Raw genomic sequence first — 18,142 nt, 5'->3', positions numbered from 1 at the left:
CCGAGATTTATCAGTGCTACGCGATTACAAGCTGCTGTAACGTCTCATTAGCAGCCGAGGGGAGAGCCCCAGAATGCTTTGCAGTAATATGCGGCTTGCGTCTTCTTAAGAATAACAGACTTGCTGATAAGCACACATCAAAGGTAACTGAGATTTTTATCTTCACTAATTGCTTTTGGGCTTCCTTCTAAACTGTTTAACACAGGAGAATAGAGGTTTAAATTAGCTTCTGCAGCCTGACAGTTACTCTTTAAAAATGACCTGTGAATAGGACGTTGGACCCCTTAGCGCACCTAGGCTGCAAAAAAGTGTCACACATGTGGTATCGCCGTACTCAGGAGAAGTAGTATAATGTGTTTTGGGGTGTATTTTTACACATACCCATGCTGGGTGGGAGAAATCTCTCTGTAAATGGACAATTGTGTGTAAAAAAAATCAAACAATTGTCATTTACAGAGATATTTCTCCCACCCAGCATGGGTATGTGTAAAAATACACCCCAAAACACATTATACTACTTCTCCTGAGTACGGCGGTACCACGTGTGGCACTTTTTTACACCCTAAGTGCGCTAAGGGGCCGAAAGTCCAATGAGTACCTTTAGGATTTCGCAGGTCATTTTGCGACATTGTTGGTTTCAAGACTACTCCTCTAATCTAATTACATTTATGTTTGCTAAAGAATGTTTCTCCTCTGTATGTCAGTGTATATAAGCTGTGTTTTTCAGGAACCAGTCCGACGAAGGCTTTTTATAAGCCGAAATCTCACTGTTTATCCATCTCTAAGTTAGCCAATAAATGGTATCATCCTGATTCAAAACTTCTTGCTTATAGCAACAATGAAATGCTGAGTTGCATACCACTTTAAGTAATTACAGCTAAGTCCATGCAGAATTTTCTAGGGAAATGATAAAGGCTTGCCGTATTTACAGTTGTTGTTTGTCGGGTTTTTTTTCCCTTGGTTCAGGTGTCTGTATTGATTGGCGAGCCATTCTTCACCACCAGTCTCCTTCCCTGGCACAACCTGTATTTCTGGTATTCCCGAACTGCACTGTCTGGTGTCCTTTCCAAGGACTGCACTGTGTCTCCCGTCTCTGCTTCTATTCACATCCTAGCTGTGGAGTTTAAGGTGAGAGCAAGCAAGCATTAACTTTTTTATTGTGTGTGTGCCAAGTACTGATGCTAAATTTCACAAATTGCTGAATTCCTTGTGCAAAGACATGGGCTCCAATTCCAGGTTTACTATTTTTTTTTTTTACCACTTGTAAACTAGATCTCCAGAATTTAAAGTGTAAGAACAGTTTGTTTGCTTCCACAGTTGGAAAGCAATACTGTCCCTTTGGACTGGTTATTGTATCAGACTAAAATTTGTAACTTTTTACCTTATGAAAATGTTTTGGTTCTAAATAGTCAGGAGCTTTATACCAGGGCCGTATTTGTGGGCAGGCCGAATAGGCCCGGGACTAGGGCGAAGCTTAAGCTGGGGCAGAGTTGCAGCTGACAGATCAGCTGTTCCATTATTACCCTCTGCGCGGGGACTTCCTGTGGCTGCCTGAGTCTCTCTCATGCACGCTGGTGTGCACTGACCCATCCCGCCCTCCCCTCTGACAGTGGGGCGGAGAAGCAGGCGGGGACTTGCTGTGGCTGCCCGAGTCTCTCTCAGTCATGCACGCTGTGTGCTCTGACCCATCCTGCCCTCCCCTCTGACAGTGGGGCGGAGAGCCAGAGAGAGCAGAACAGAGCTGGGAGATTTGAAGATCAGAGCCTGGATCCAGACACTCATTGCTGCCAGCTGCTCCTCAGAGACAATCCTCATCCACCACCAATTAACAGAAAATGAGTCACTGAGGCAGACAGACCTGGTATTTTAGGTAAACGGCCCCCCTTCCTCCACTCTCACTGACCAGCTTTAATCTATTCTTTTATCTTCTCACACAAGTGTCATCCCTCCTCTCCTGTCTAGTAACCCTTCCACTGCTGGTCTGAGTTTCTGTCAGACACTTCATGGTACAGATTCTTCTCCTTTTGTTTTAAGCATCTTGTATCAGCTGTGTTAACTCTGTACTTTATGTGGTGTATTGATCAGATCAGTATAACGGATCCATTTTGTGGCTGTACAGCACTGAACACTATCTCGTTATTTGGCTACAACTTTTGTGTTCCTCAGGAGCTATAAGCACTTATATGTAGCCTAATCTTTTTGTTATTTGGGGCTATATATACTATAGACATACTGTAGATATAAATCTCTTTTTGTTATTTTGGGCAGTATAAACTGTAGCTATACCTTTTTGTTATTTGTGGCTGTTTATACTGTAGATATACCTCTCTCTGTGTTATTTGGGGCTGTATATACTGTAGATATACCTGTCTGTGTTATTTGGGGCTGTATATACTGTAGATATACCTCTCTCTGTGTTATTCGGGGCTGTATATACTGTAGATATACCTCTCTGTGTTATTTGGGGCTGTATATACTGTAGATATACCTCTCTGTGGTATTTGGGGCTGTATATACTGTAGATATACCTCTTTGTGGTATTTGGGGCTGTATATACTGTAGATATACCTGTCTGTGTTATTTGGGGCTGTATATACTGTAGATATACCTCTCTCTGTGTTATTTGGGGCTGTATATACTGTAGATATACCTCTCTGTGTTATTTGGGGCTGTATATACTGTAGATATACCTGTCTGTGTTATTTGCGGCTGTTTATATTGTAGATATACCTCTCTCTGTGGTATTTGGGGCTGTATATACTGTAGAAATACCTCTCTGTGTTATTTGGGGCTGTATATACTGTAGATATAACTGTCTGTGTTATTTGGGGCTGTATATACTGTAGATATACCTCTCTCTGTGTTATTTGGGGCTGTATATACTGTAGATATACCTCTCTGTGTTATTTGGGGCTGTATATACTGTAGATATACCTGTCTGTGTTATTTGGGGCTGTATATACTGTAGATATACCTCTCTCTGTGTTATTTAAGGCTGTATATACTGTAGATATACCTCTCTGTGCTATTTGGGGCTGTATATACTGTAGATATACCTGTCTGTGTTATTTGGGGCTGTATATACTGTAGATATACCTCTCTCTGTGTTATTTGGGGCTGTATATACTGTAGATATACCTCTCTGTGTTATTTGGGGCTGTATATACTGTAGATATACCTCTGTGGTATTTGGGTCTGTATATACTGTAGATATACCTCTCTGTGTTATTTGGGGCTGTATGTACTGTAGATATACCTCTCTCTGTGTTATTTGGGGCTGTATATACTGTAGATATACCTCTCTGTGTTATTTGGGGCTGTATATACTGTAGATATACCTGTCTGTGTTATTTGGGACTGTATATACTGTAGATATACCTCTCTCTGTGTTATTTGGGGCTGTATATACTGTAGATATACCTCTCTGTGTTATTTGGGGCTGTATATACTGTAGATATACCTGTCTGTGTTATTTGGGGCTGTATATACTGTAGATATACCTCTCTCTGTGTTATTTGGGGCTGTATATACTGTAGATATACCTCTCTGTGTTATTTGGGGCTGTATATACTGTAGATATACCTCTTTGTGGTATTTGGGGCTGTATGTACTGTAGATATACCTCTCTGTGGTATTTGGGGCTGTATATACTGTAGATATACCTCTCTGTGGTATTTGGGGCTGTATATACTGTAGATATACCTCTTTGTGTTATTTGGGGCTGTATATACTGTAGATATACCTCTCTGTGTTATTTGGGGCTGTATATACTGTAGATATACCTCTCTGTGGTATTTGGGGCTGTATATACTGTAGATATACCTCTCTGTGGTATTTGGGGCTGTATATACTGTAGATATACCTCTTTGTGGTATTTGGGGCTGTATATATTGTAGATATACCTCTCTGTGTTATTTGGGGTTGTATATACTGTAGATATACCTCTTTGTGGTATTTGGGGCTGTATATACTGTAGATATACCTCTCTGTGTTATTTGGGGCTGTATATACTGTAAATATACCTCTCTGTGGTATTTGGGGCTGTATATACTGTAGATATACCTCTTTGTGGTATTTGGAGCTGTATATTCTGTAGATATACCTCTTTGTGTTGGGGCTGTATATACTGTAGATATACCTCTTTGTGTTAGGGCTGTATATACTGTAGATATACCTCTCTTTGTGGTATTTGGGGCTGTATATACTGTAGATATACCTCTTTGTGTTGGGGCTGTATGAACTGTAGATATACCTCTTTGTGTTATGTTGAGCTGTATATACTGTAGATATACCTCTCTGTGTTATTTGGGACTGTATATACTGTAGATATACCTCTATTTCAAAAGCAGTGGATGTTTATTTAAATGAAGGGGGGGGGGTAGTGCAGATGTACTTACCTAGACTTCTTCCAGCTGGCCTCCTGCAGTCCCTCACTGTAGTGCCAATCCTCACCAGGGTCCTGCTTTTCATTCTGACCCAGACTCGCTTGCGCACCTCCTTGAAAGCGTTCTTCTCTTGCACAGTCCACAAAGACTTAAATTGTGTGTTTGCAACACTCAAGGCCACTCTAAATCAATCAGGAGCAGTGCACCCGTGCATGCGCAGAAGCCACTGACCCAGCCGGGTCACTGGCAATTATGGAGGGGACAGCAGAACTCTGGTGAGGAACACAGGGACTTCTAGGGGCTGGAAGAAGCCCCAGGTAAGTAAAACTTTACTATTCCTCGTGTTTAAAGGTTGCCCCCTCCTCAGGTCCAAGGTAATATTTTGTGTTTTGTGTGCGTGCGGTATTCTGTTGGTCAGGAAGGCGGCTGGTGATTGTGGGCCTAGGGCGGTAAAAAGTACAAATCCGGCCCTGCTAGACACGAGCAATAAGATATCAATAATTCTGAGTTAATACAAATTTTCTTGCGCAAAAATCTTACTTTAGCATTAAACAAAGAACTTCAAGAAAAGAGGCAAGGATGAAAACAGTTCTTGGACATGGATAGATAGTTAGTTACAGGTGCCAACATCAGTCAGATAAACAAAATAACCCAACCGACATAATTCAAGCACAGTGAACAAGAATGAAAGACAAATTTTATGCAAATATATGCATCTTGGCCATGCATAATATGTATAAAGTGAGCATACAATGTGCATTAACTCAGAATTTTTAGCATCTCATTGACCTTGCATACTGCATACACTTTAACATCCCTCAAACTCTTGTAGCTGGCCGCGGGACTCATGCCATGGCACTCTTGCCGCTGGATTCATGCCATGGGACTCGTGCTGTGTGATAGAACCATACGGTGTGTACACACTCACAATTACTGTCAACTGCAGGGATCGGGACTCAGGACTGATATAATAGGCAAATCCCTAGCCTATCCGAGTGTGCGGGCTGACTACAGGAACAGTGGGCGCTACCTGTGCTCAGACGAGACTATTCCATAAGCAATCAATTTTCTCGTGTTACTATGGCAACCACTCCCTGGCTGCCTGTCATATCTATCCCTTTCTTATGTTTGTTTTATTCCTTGTTTTTCTCAAGTTTTATTCTTCTCAGTCTACAAAATTGCAAGGGATATTTGTGGAAGACCTATTTTTAGTTGTGGGGATTTTTTATTTTATTTTATTAGTACTATATCCTTTTGAAAAAGTCTGATACTGCAAATATTCTTTTAATTAAAAGCTTACGTATTCAGTTTGTTGAGTAATAAGTGCTCCCTGTATAAAGCATTGGATCTGTAGATAACATTACAAATGTGTAAAAAAAAAAAATGCTTGTAGTTTATACTGGCGACCAGAAGATGGCAGCACATGACATCAGTTTAACTCATGCTGGGATTTTCATTTCTTACAAACATGCAGTTGTAACATACAGGGGTTGGACAAAATAATGGAAACGCAACGCCTAACATTTTGGCATCATAATCTTTGAACATGTTTTAAGCAATCAAAACTTCACATATGTTAAACATTTTTTGTTTATTTTTGTTATTTGATATGTTTAATTAAAATAATAGTTTTTTACAGATATTTAAACCAAAGTTGGTTATAATGTAAAAATTGGCAGATCTCTCACACTTTCAAAGAGGCCAAATTGTTGGTGCTCGTATGGCAGGCGCTACTGTAACAGAAACTGCCCGAATGCTTAGCATTTCAAGAGGTACTGTCTCAAAAGTAATAATTGCCTTTGAAAGAGAAGAAAAAACGTCCTCAGCAAAGCACAGTTGTGGCCGAAAGTCGAAGTTGTCTGAGAGAGGCCGTCTGACTCTAAATCGAATTGTTAGAAAAGGTTGCAAAACCACGGCTCCTAAAATCATTGCAGAGCTGAATAAACACCTACAGAACCCAATTTCCACAAAAACTGCTGGGAGCTGCACAAATCTGGATTCCATGGAAGAACTGCAATTAGAAAACCTCTGCTCTCAAAGACAAATGTTTCAAAGCGTTTAGAGTGGTGTAGAAACCACCAGAACTGGTCCCTCGAGCAGTGGACAAATGTGATTTTCTCTGACGAATCATCGTTTACCTTATTTCCGACCTCCGGCCGAATGTACGTTTGGAGACAGCTGAAAGAAGCATTTCATCCAGACTGCCTTCTCCCAACTGTAAAACATGATTGGGGTTCTGTGATGATCTGGGGTGCTATTTCTTGGAAATCAGTCGGGCTCATGATTTCCCTTCATGGAAGAATTAACAGCCGAGACTATTTAGGAAGACTATCAAGTTCATCCTATGGTTCAAGAACTGTTTCCGCAAGGGAATGCCATCTTTCAAGATGATAATGCCTCAATCCATACAGCTAGAATTGTTAAAGGGAAGGTTCAGGGAGGGGAGTGAAAAAATAAAAATCAATTTCCACTTACCTGGGGCTTCCTCCAGCCCGTGGCAGGCAGGAGGTGCCCTCGGCGCCGCTCCGCAGGCTCCCGGTGGCCGACCCGACCTGGCCAGGCCGGCGGCCAGGTCGGGCTCTTCTGCGCTCCAAGGCCCGGCACTTCTGCGTCCCACGCAGCCGCGCTGACGTCATCGGACGTCCGCCGGGCTGTACTGCGCAGGCGCAGAACTACTGCGCCTGCGCAGTACAGCCCGGCGGACGTCCGATGACGTCAGCGCGGCTGCGTGGGACGCAGAAGTGCCGGGCCTTGGAGCGCAGAAGAGCCCGACCTGGCCGCCGGCCTAGCTAGGTCGGGTCGGCCACCGGAGACCACCGGGAGCCTGCGGAGCGGCGCCGAGGGCACCTCCTGCCTGCCACGGGCTGGAGGAAGCCCCGGGTAAGTGGAATTTGATTTTTATTTTTTCACTCCCCTCCCTGAACCTTCCCTTTAAAGGGAACCTAAACTGAGAAGGATATGTATTTTTCCTTTTAAAATAATACCAGTTGCCTGACTCTCCGGCTGATCTTGTGTCTGTAATACTTTCAGTCATAGCCCCTGAACAAGCATGCAGATCAGGTGCTCTGACTGAAGTCAGACTGGATTAGCTGCATGCTTGTTTCAGGTCTGTGATCCACTTACTACTGCAGCCAAAGGGATCAGCAGGACTGCCAGGCAACTGGTATTGTTTAAAAGGAAACATCCACATCCCTCTCAGTTTAGGTTCCCTTTAAAGAGGAACATTCTAATGAAGTTGAGCATCTCATTTGGCCATCACAATCCCCAGACCTCAATATTATTGAGCATTTATGGTCGTTATTAGAGATTCAAGTAAGAAGTCGATTTCCACCACCATCATCTCTAAAAGAACTGGAGGGTGTTTTAAATGAAGAATGGGCTAAAATTCCTGGAAACTGTTCACAATTTGTATAAATCAATACCTCAGAGAATTGAGGCTGTAATTGCCGCAAAAGGTGGACCTACACCGTATTAAAATATATTTTGTTGATTGTCAAGGTGTTTCCATTATTTTGTCCAACCCCTGTAGGTACTGTATACGGCAGCTTTATTACAACTAAAATGTGGTGCAATTAGGGCCTGTTTAATGCACATGAAAAGTTTTTCTTAACTGTGTTAGAACTAAGTTATGTACACATTTTCAATGTATGCCACCAAACGTATCTGCTGATCAGTCTGTTCTGTTTTACGGAGAGGGGAGGGGGAAGATGGGCAACAGCCAGCCTGCTGTGGGGCATCCACACAATGGAACAGTGACGGTGTTGATATTATGGAGGGGGGGGAGCACAGTACTCACACTACTTTTTCACCCGACACAAACTAGCCTGCACAGGTGGAGAGCTACAGCTAGGTACACACTACACAACTTTTTAAATATACAGTAGTGTTGCTTATCCGGCATCAATGGGAATCGAATGATGAAGTGTGCTTTCTGGTTGCTTGTGACTCAATGTTAAAAATAGGTCGAGCTAATACAGTACTATACCCCACTCTATATACAAACCATGAACTCTGTATTAAATGTTAAAATACAGTAATTGAAAGTATATTAACCTTGGGGAACCATGGATCCTCTTTACAGTTGGATAAAAGTCTGACCTAACGTTCAATAAACATGTGTTTTCCTTCATTTTATTTGCCATACAGTTATCATATTTGCTTTGTGCACAAATAATATTGTCTCTGTCTGCAAAGCACATACAGTTTGTCTGCTATGAAAGCTGCCATTGCAGTTTATTGCATAGCTGCTGTATTTATATATTACAGTCTATCTAGTGATCACTTTTCAGCTCTTTCTGCTACTTAGCTCAGTACAGCTCAATATCAGTGTTTACTAAATGTCTCTGACAAAGAAATGTAAACAAAAGATGTGGCCAGAAGCTTTCCACTGAAGAACAAAATACTGTGTTTAACTGTTTGCTGTTCTGCTATAATTGTTTTTGCTTTTGTGGTAGTAGACTTTATGCTGTAAATAATATTTTAAAACAGAGGAAATGCTGAGTTTCATACCACTTTAAGCACAGCAGAGCCCACAAGTAGCCTAAGAATTTGGCCTTCACCACTGTGAGTACTGCTGGCGGATTGTGCTGGTTGGTTGAGACTGCTGGTTAGTTGAGTTTTGTATAACCTACTGTATTAGATATAAACATTAAGTCTAGGTAATATCTACTAAAAAAAAAAAAAAAAAAAACTAAAGGCCCGTACACATGCCAGACTGATGTCTCCTGACGCAGATCAAGACCCAATCCCTCAATTGACATTGCTGGGTCGAGGCCGTACAGACACATAGTCAGCCTATGGGCTGACAATGCATTCTGTTGCAATGCAGGGAGGCGGAGGGCCGTAGTAGCGGTGCAGATGTGGCCTTGCGTGCAAGAGGAGAGAATAAAGCTATCGTTCACTTGGCGAATTGACCCATTTGGCGGACCGCTTGCTGGGGGCCGTCAGGGGCTGCTGTACTAATGCCAGAATATTGGTAAAGGCTGTCATTATCGGCTGCCTCAGCTGACTTTAGTCTAGCATGTGTGCGAGCCTTAAGCAATTCCAATTGATATTTTATCAAAATATCAACTGAGCAATGATTGGGAATCCCTGTATTTGGAGCCGGTAAAAGAGGTGGAAGGCTGCAGGTGCCGCAGGAGCTGGGAGGCCGCAGGTGCCCATTGTACAATGTTTTCCTCAGATGCGATCATTTGATCAGATTCACGGGACGCAAGTAGTTATTATTATTATTATTATTATTATTATTGATTTATAAAGCGCCAACATATTCCGTGGCGCTGTACAAAGTAAGAAACAATCATGGGGTACATAATAATACAGACAATGGTGTACACCAATATACAAGATACATAATTAGTGACAAAATACAAAGAATGATACAAAATACAAATTATAGAATTGGTAATGACAGTGATAAAATTAACATGATGAATAAAATGTATAATGGTTATCAAGACACAAGCTTACAATCTAAAGGGAATGGGGGGGGGGGGGGGGGGGACAGGAGGAGGGGTAGTATGCAGCAAATATATAGAGGCTTTGTGTTTTAGGATACCTAGTAGGAGTGCAATTTGGTCTTAGTACAAAGGGAAGTGGCCTAAGGTAGAGCATATGCTCGTCGGAACAAGTGTGTTTTTAGAGAGCGTTTAAAGGTAACAAAGGTTGGCGAGTGATGGATGTGTTGTGGGAGGGCATTCCAGAGGAGAGGTGAAGCGCGTGCGAAGTCTTGTAAACGTGAATGTGAGGAGTGTAGTGGGGGTGTCTCAGCACCTTGCAGGAAAAAAATATAGGAGACAAATACGGGAGCCCAATAGTGTAGTATATTAGTATGCAATTGAAAAAAGGAATTTCAATAAATTACTACTCACAAAAGGAGGTTGCAAGGGCAACCAACCGTAGGAAGCAGGTGGAGACCATAAACCCGACTCCACTCGGGGTAGTCCCAGCCGGGACCTGGATGTGGTCACTCTCCTTGAAAAAGTAGGGACAGGTGTCCACTGTGGGGCACCCACAGGTGGTCAGTCACCACCCCTCAAACACAGATTGTTTGGGGGTATAGCTATGCACAATTGAAGGTAAAGAGGCGCCCTGGTTGAAATAAAAGCATCTAAAAACAGCTTAAAATCGAGGAAATAATATGAGGTGGCTTACCTCAATAACGAAATCCTTGTATATGACAAAAGATTTTTATTTAGCACAGGCAACGCGTTTCGCGGGTCCCAGCCCGCTTCATCAGGCCAATAAAAGTGCCTACAATAGTGAAAGAGCTCCTCAGTATAACTGTATCGACAGCGTTATAGGTTAATACAATAAATACTTATGCATTATACATTTATATCCTAATAGTATACATACCATTATGGTTAAATGAAAAACGATCAAATGATTCGATAGATCCATCAATCAAAAAAACGATTTTTCAAAAAAGTAAATATAACCTAATTTAAGGATCTGGACTGCTGATATAAAATGGGAGATGGTAAATATGCAAATGCAGTGTTCAGTTGCATGTGAAGGTATGTATATAATGTTCAAAAAGGATCAACAGTCCATGGGCCTGATTCACAAAGCCACGCAAACCGTCCAGCACGCGAAGCGCCGCCTGCGGCAAACCGCGCCCGCAAAAGTCAAATCGCGGCACCCCACGCGCGCAAAAAGCCAGCAAACGGCACCCCATGCGCCAACCGCCCAGCACACCCGCGCCAAACAGCCCGCACACCCCTGCGAACCAAGCCGGCATGCCCAAAATTTCCATATGCTGCAGGAGGTTTTTATAACAAAAATTAAAAACTAAAGTTATAAAAATATACATACATATATATATATATATACACACACACACACACACACACACACACACACACACACACACACACACACACACACACACACACACACACACACACACACACACATATATATATGTATATATAAAATAAATTAATAATAAAATAATAATAGTAGTACTAATAATGCACAAATTACATATACAAGAATCCAGCATTCATAGTACAGTATAGGAGATATTTATCTTGTGAATGTGAGGAGTTGAATCTAGAGGAGGACAACAGAAGATCATGTGCCGATCTGAGATTGCGATTGGGTTTGTATCTGGAGACTAGCGAGGATATGTACCGGGGAGAGAGATTGTGGAGAGCTTTGTAGGTTAGGGTTAGGAGTTTGAACTGAATCCTCTGGTTAATTTGCAGCCAGTGAAGAGCTTGACAATGAGGGTCGGCAGAGGAAGAACGAGAAGAAAGATGAATGAGACGAGCAGCTGAGTTCAGTACTGACTGGAGCGGGGCCAGTTTGTTAGACGGTAGTCCACAAAGTAGTACGTTGCAGTAGTCCAGACGAGAAATTATGAGAGCATGTATTAACATTTTAGTTGTGTCTTGAGTGAGAAAGGGACGGATGCAAAATAGAGTTGGAGATGGCAGGAGCTGGTTATGGAGTGAACATGAGGAATAAAAGAGAGAGATGAGTCGAATATCACCCCTAAGCACCGAGCTTTGGGAACTAAAGCTATGGGAGTGTTACTAACATTTATTGTTACTTCAGGCAGGGAGGTGGACAGAGATGGTGGAAAAATTATTAGTTCCGTTTTACTCATATTAAGTTTTAGGAAGCGAGAGGACATGAAGGAGGATATAGCAGACAAGCAGTCAGGAACACGTTTAAGGAGGGAGTTAAGGTCTGGGGCAGAGAGGTACAGTTGTGTATCGTCTGCATAGAGGTGGTATTGAAACCCGAATGAGTTGATTAAATCACCAAGACCATGCATGTAGATGGAAGAGAGGAGGGGACCAAGGACAGAGCCTTGGGGAACCCCGACAGACAAAGCATGAGGAGAAGAGATCTGATCTGAGTAGGAGACTGTGAAGGACCTTCCAGAGAGGTAGGAAGATAACCATGTGAGAGAAAGGCCCTTTATTCCGACATTTGAAAGTATTTGTAGGAGTAAGGTGTGGTCGACAGTATCAAATGCTGATGACAGGTCAAGAAGGATGAGTATGGAAAATTGACCTTTGGATTTGGCTGTAAGAAGGTCATTGGCCACTTTGGTAAGGGCTGTTTCCGTGGAGTGGTTAGAGCAAAAGCCAGGCTGGAACTGATCAAGTAGGGAGTTAGCAGATAAATAATGGCTTAATTCTGCATGTATATGACGTTCAAGTAGTTTGGATGCAAATGGGAGAAGTGACACTGGGCGGTAGTTGGCAAGTGTGGTAGGATCTAGAGAAGGTTTTTTAAGTAGTGGTGTCACAACAGCTTTTATGAGTGGGGACGGAAAGATGCCAGTAGAGAGGGACAGGTTAAATAGCGTTGTTAGTGCAGGCAAGAGAGATGAGAATAGCTGCGGAATGAAATGGGAGGGAATAGGATCCAATGAACAGGTGGTTAGATTAGCTTTGGCAATTATAGAGGAAAGAGAGTGTTCAGAGAGTGGAGAGAAGGCAGTTAGAGAACAGTCAATGAGAGGTGTGGAGGTGGGATTTGAGGGCTGCATGGAGAATTCACTTCTGATGTTGTCAATTTTATCAGTGAAGTATGTTGCAAATTCTTCAGCTGATAAGCAAGATGAAGGAGGAGGAGGATGGAGAACTGAGTTGAAGGTGCTGAACAAGCGTTTTGGATTGTGTAAATGGGCGGATATTAGGGAAAAAAATAGGACTTTTTTTTGCCACAGCGAGTGCGTTTCTGAAGTTGTTCAAGGCAATTTTATATAAGATGAAGTCCTCACTTGTGTTACTTTTCCTCCAGCGCCGTTCAGCTGCTCTAGAGCATCTTTTTAACAGTTTAGTGGTTTTGGTCATCCAGGGTTGGCGACAGACACGGTGAGGGCGGGCATTGACGAGGGGGGGGTGAAGTCATCCATGACTTTTGTAATGGAGCTGTTGTAGTGTATAGCAGCCGAGTCTGGGTCAGTGAAGGATTGTTTGAGGAGAGGTGCCAGGGCATCAGAGACAGTTTGAATGTCTAGATTGCGATAGTTTCTTCGAGTATGTGAGCGTGCTTGTGCCAGGATGGTAGGAAAAGAGGAGGAGAGAGAGAAGCTAAGTAGGTTATGGTCAGAGGGTGGTAGTGGATCATTAGTAAAGTCAGTGACAGAGCAGAGACAAGTGAATACAAGGTCAAGCTTATGGCCATCAGTGTGGGTTGAGGTAGAGGACCACTGAGACAAGCCATAGGAGGAAGTGAGTGATAGGAGTTTTTTGGAGACAGTATTATTGGTGTCAATAGGAATGTTAAAATCACCCACGATGATGGTAGGGATGTCAGAGGATAGGAACTGGAGAAGCCAGGCAGAGAAATGATCCAAGAAAACAAGCAGGGCCTGGAGGGCGGTAAATAACTGCAATTTGGAGGTTCAAGGGAGAGTATAGTCGGACTGCATGGATTTCAAAGGATGTCAGGGAGAGAGAGGGAATAGGAGTGAGAGGCTTGAAGGAGCATTTATCTGAGAGGAGAATGCCCACACCACCACCATGCTTATTCCCACCTCTAGGAGTGTGGCTAAAGTGGAAACCTCCATAGGAGAGGGCGGCAGGTGAGACTGTGTCAGAAGGGGTCAGCCAGGTTTCAGTGATCCTAAAGAATGTGAAAGCATTGGAAATGAAAAGATCATGGATAAAGGGCAGTTTGTTGCAGACTGAGCGGGCATTCCAGAGGGCAGCTGAGATCGGAGGGTGTGTAGGGGGAAGGAGTGGAATATTAATAAGGTTACAGTAAGAGGGAGGGAAATTTGATTTATTGCAAACAGTGTTATTAGCAGGGGGGAGTGGGGGTCCAGGGTTAGGTGAAATGTCCCCAGCAACAAGGAGGAGGAGTAGGCAGATATAGCGGAGCAGAAGTTGCGGTGTAGACTTATATTTCGACGTAGTGTGACATGGAATGTGAGGTTGTAAGTACAAGAAAATCTCATGAGAGGCGAGCTGTGGAGTGGATAGGAGGGATGGTGAAATGTACAGCATATTGCTGACAGCAGGGGGATGTACTGTGTGGAGAGATTTGAGGATGGCTGGGGAGAGCAGGCAGATAGTAAACACTAGGTTAAACATTTTTGCAACTAACCAGAGAAGCAGAGTTTTCAGTCAGTTCGTTCTGTTCTCTTCTGGTTCAATTCTGGTCTAATTTTGGTCGTCGTATTTTCTTTACACTTTGAGTTCAGATGCTCAAAACTGACCAGTGGTCAAAAATGACCTCCTATCCTAGCTATATGCAAACAGGCTGCCAGCATCTTAATTAGCAGACTGAATGTAGGTGAGATGGTGAAGTATTTGAATGGGAGTCTCAGCCTTGTAGGCTGGAATTTAAAGGAGACTCTGTATGGGGCTGGACTGAAATTTAACTCACAGATCAAACACAGCATAGAACACTGCATAAACAGCTGGCAAGGCAATAAATTATATGTTAATTTAAGGCCAAGACCTAGATAAGGCCAAAAGCTAGGAACTAGTGGAATGGAACCAAAGATCAGAGGCTGACACAAATTTAAAACCAAGAATGTCCATAGTCAGATAGCAGGGCATAGTATGTTACAAACAGACATATAATAATGCAATCAGATAGAAATCGATAGATGAAGTTGGGATCGTACCATAGACAGACAGATATTGCAATCAGATAGAAATCGATAGATAAAGTTGGGATCGTACCATAGACAGACAGATATTGCAATCAGCTAGAAATCGATAGATGAAGTTAGAAGATAATTATCGATTGTTCATATAAACTAGTCAATTAGGGCACTTTCTCTCTTCAGATACGATTGTACAATCCGATCGACAAAATTCCATCGGCCATAGTATCGTTTCACATCGATTTTCTCCACATACTCCGTGGTTTTCTGTACAACTGGATTGTAAAAATCTGAGGGAAATATTATACCATTAATAGGCACCTTAACAGGAGTCACAATGTCATTGCTTTATATTGCATTGTGTAGTACTAGCAGCAGTGGTAGAGCAGGTACACAATCAGTATCAAGCAAATATCAATTGCTTACCTGATTTACCACTAAGGCTGAGTTTCCACATGACCTGATTTGCTACATTTTCCTGCAGGTGTGTTCAGATCGGAAATGACTGCCTATTGAAATCAGTAGGCTGCTTTCAAATTGTGTGCGCTATTTTTCTGCAGATTGAATCGGAATCCTTATTGCCACTCATTGGCACAGAGATGGGCGTGGCACACGAATCGTGTCATGTGGAAACAAAGTCTAATATATTCTTAGCTTTTTAATGGAAACCAACATTTTTTTTATACATACCTGGGCCTTTTTCCAGCCCCTTACAGGCTCAGAACCGATCAGCATGAAGGGAGCTAGTCGAAGCCCCAGGTATATATAATTTTTTTTATTTATCACAGTCTCGGGTACACTTTAAGGGCTAGTCATACTTCAGATGTGTCTGCATTCTTCGCGTTCTTGAACATTTTGCCGTACTAACACTTAATACCGAGATAGAGGAGCCGAGCCCACAATATGCCCTGCGCTGCAAGTGTTATGCTACAAACATCAGTAACACGTCACAATGATCAAACCCATTGTACTCTTCAATTTAAAAAAAATATGAAGAAAGACTTCACATAATTGTCCTACAGCATGCTGTCCTGACTTTACTATGCTGTTATCTCAGGGTTATTTAAATCCATCGTTTATCTGTTCCAGCGAAAGACGTGGCCTCCTCTGTTGGAGTCACGCTTCACGCTTCTTCAATAGCTGCAACCCTGGCTCATTATACCGTCAGTGTGCAGGGTGGCCTGTGTGTTCTGATTACGTTCCGTCTATGCAGATAAATACGTCGTCTTATTAAGAGCAGGAGGAAATTGCTGCACAGGATTTCAAAATGAAATGCATTTAAATGTGATGTGAAAGCATAGAAAACATCCACCAAAACGAGTTATTCTTAGTACTTTTTTATTATATTTGATTGACCTGATAATTCTAGCTTGGCAGATCCAGTAAACATAAAGGGTTTTTTTTTTTCTGCTTTTTATGACATCACTATCAAAATGTGCATTGATACATTGTTTCTGTAAGAATAAAATGAAGCAATCACTGACAGACAAAAGTAAATGATAGTAATGTCACGTAACAGGCTGGAGATACCCAGAGCCGCCTGTTGTGTTTAAACTGTGATAAGAAATGAGGGTGTTGATTGGTTGCTGTAAGCAAATGATACCATTTTTGTACCTTTTTTCTTTTTACTTTAATTTTTTTTTTTTTATCTGGGCAGCGTAGTATCTAAGTGGTTAGCACAGTTATCTTGCAGCCCACAAGTCTTGTGAAGTGAGATGAATAGCCATATAAACTGAAAAAATAAAATAAAATAAACCATCGGGAAATGGGAAAACTTGTTTCCATTCACTAATAAAGTACTTGTGATCAATGATCATCGGCATCAATGAGATGCCAGTGGTCATTGAGAAAGTGAAACTGAGAATACACACACTACATTTACTGTGTACAGTACACAAGAATAAGTGGGGGACATCTAGTGTCCAAATAATACAATTACACCTACATACACCAAGTTAAATAAAATATCCTATTAATTAACCAGTAAAAATGAAAAGACAGCGCTCCTAGTAGCCACTCCTTTACCTGTAAAATTCAAATGGACTAAACATAGTGCATTACTGTTATAGCTGACAGTTATCATGCATACACCCAAAGTGTCCAGTGGTAAACCGTGCTTCACACGCAGTGTATATTCACACACTCCCCTGTACAATAACAGCTCACCAGAAAGCAGCCACCCCACATCCAGGTGGATCTAGCACTCAATTTCAATAAGTCCACGATCAATGCTTCATACTCCAATAGCTAGCAAGTGTATTCCAATGTTAACATGTAAAAAACAATAAAGGTTCATAGCATTAAACAGTTTAAAATGCCGGCTCTATGCCCCGCGCTACTCCAGCGCACTCACGTATATTTGATCCGCGGAGCAAGGTGCATCTGACGTCACTGGATGTGGGGTGAGCTGCAATTGTACAGGGGAGTGTGTGAATATACATCTAAACCTAGGTGCGTCTTATATTCCGGAGCATCTTATACGCCGAAAAATACGGTCAAATACACTTCAATAGCATATTGATACTACCTCCAGTTATCCCCACTAAAAAGTTGCACCTAAAGTTGAACGCACTGCAGTGGGGGTACGAATGGGTGTGTGTAGTAAAGTGAATTCATGTTTTATTCTAGCGCTGTTGAATGCGTTTTTGAGATCACATCCCCAGTTAACATTAATATCTGATATAAATAAGTGAATGAATACATGAACAAAAGTAATTTTAAATCTGCTGTTATGGATATTTTTCTGACCTGAAAAGCATTTGTCTCTTTCCAGGATCTTTGGAGAATCCGGAGCCCATGTGGAAGCTGCGAGGGGTTTGATGTCAGAATCATGGATGAAATGATTAAGGTTTCATTCGCTTCTTTATGTCTCTTTGTGTTTGTCTCTTACATTAGCTTCGTATCCGATGTAGATGGAACCCAGGTGACCATATACCATCTATTCCATTTTATTGGCCTGCTAATGCATTTCATCTTACCATACCTTAGTACCATATCTCAGTACTATTACAGCTACTATATCTGATAGCAAAAATAATTATTTATACAGGCAATACCATAACAATCAAACTGCTTATAGTAATGGACTGTATATTTTAAGCACATTCAGTTTAGGGTCTATAATGAGGCAGTCAATCGGCTTAGGGCTTGTTAACACTTCCTGCTTCACACACCA

The 18,142-nt window shown here is 42.0% G+C and overlaps 1 protein-coding gene across 3 annotated transcripts in view; it reads left to right on the top strand.

Moving 5' to 3' along the window:
* Positions 1-18,142, top strand: part of PRMT7 (protein arginine methyltransferase 7) — a 162,759-nt gene that overhangs the window by 57,835 nt on the left and 86,782 nt on the right. For all 3 annotated transcript variants that reach the window (XR_011024816.1, XR_011024815.1, XM_068260746.1), the window contains exons 14-15: positions 967-1,128; positions 17,741-17,815. Coding sequence is in view for 1 of the 3 variants with exons in the window: in XM_068260746.1 (XP_068116847.1) it covers positions 967-1,128; positions 17,741-17,815 (237 nt within the window). In the remaining 2 variants the exon portion in view is untranslated. The remainder of the gene's footprint in view (positions 1-966; positions 1,129-17,740; positions 17,816-18,142) is intronic.

Source organism: Hyperolius riggenbachi, chromosome 11 (assembly GCF_040937935.1).
Source record: "Hyperolius riggenbachi isolate aHypRig1 chromosome 11, aHypRig1.pri, whole genome shotgun sequence".
NCBI lineage: Eukaryota > Metazoa > Chordata > Amphibia > Anura > Hyperoliidae > Hyperolius > Hyperolius riggenbachi.
Note: the sequence above shows the minus strand (reverse complement) of the source record. Positions and strands in the feature narration are given on the sequence as shown.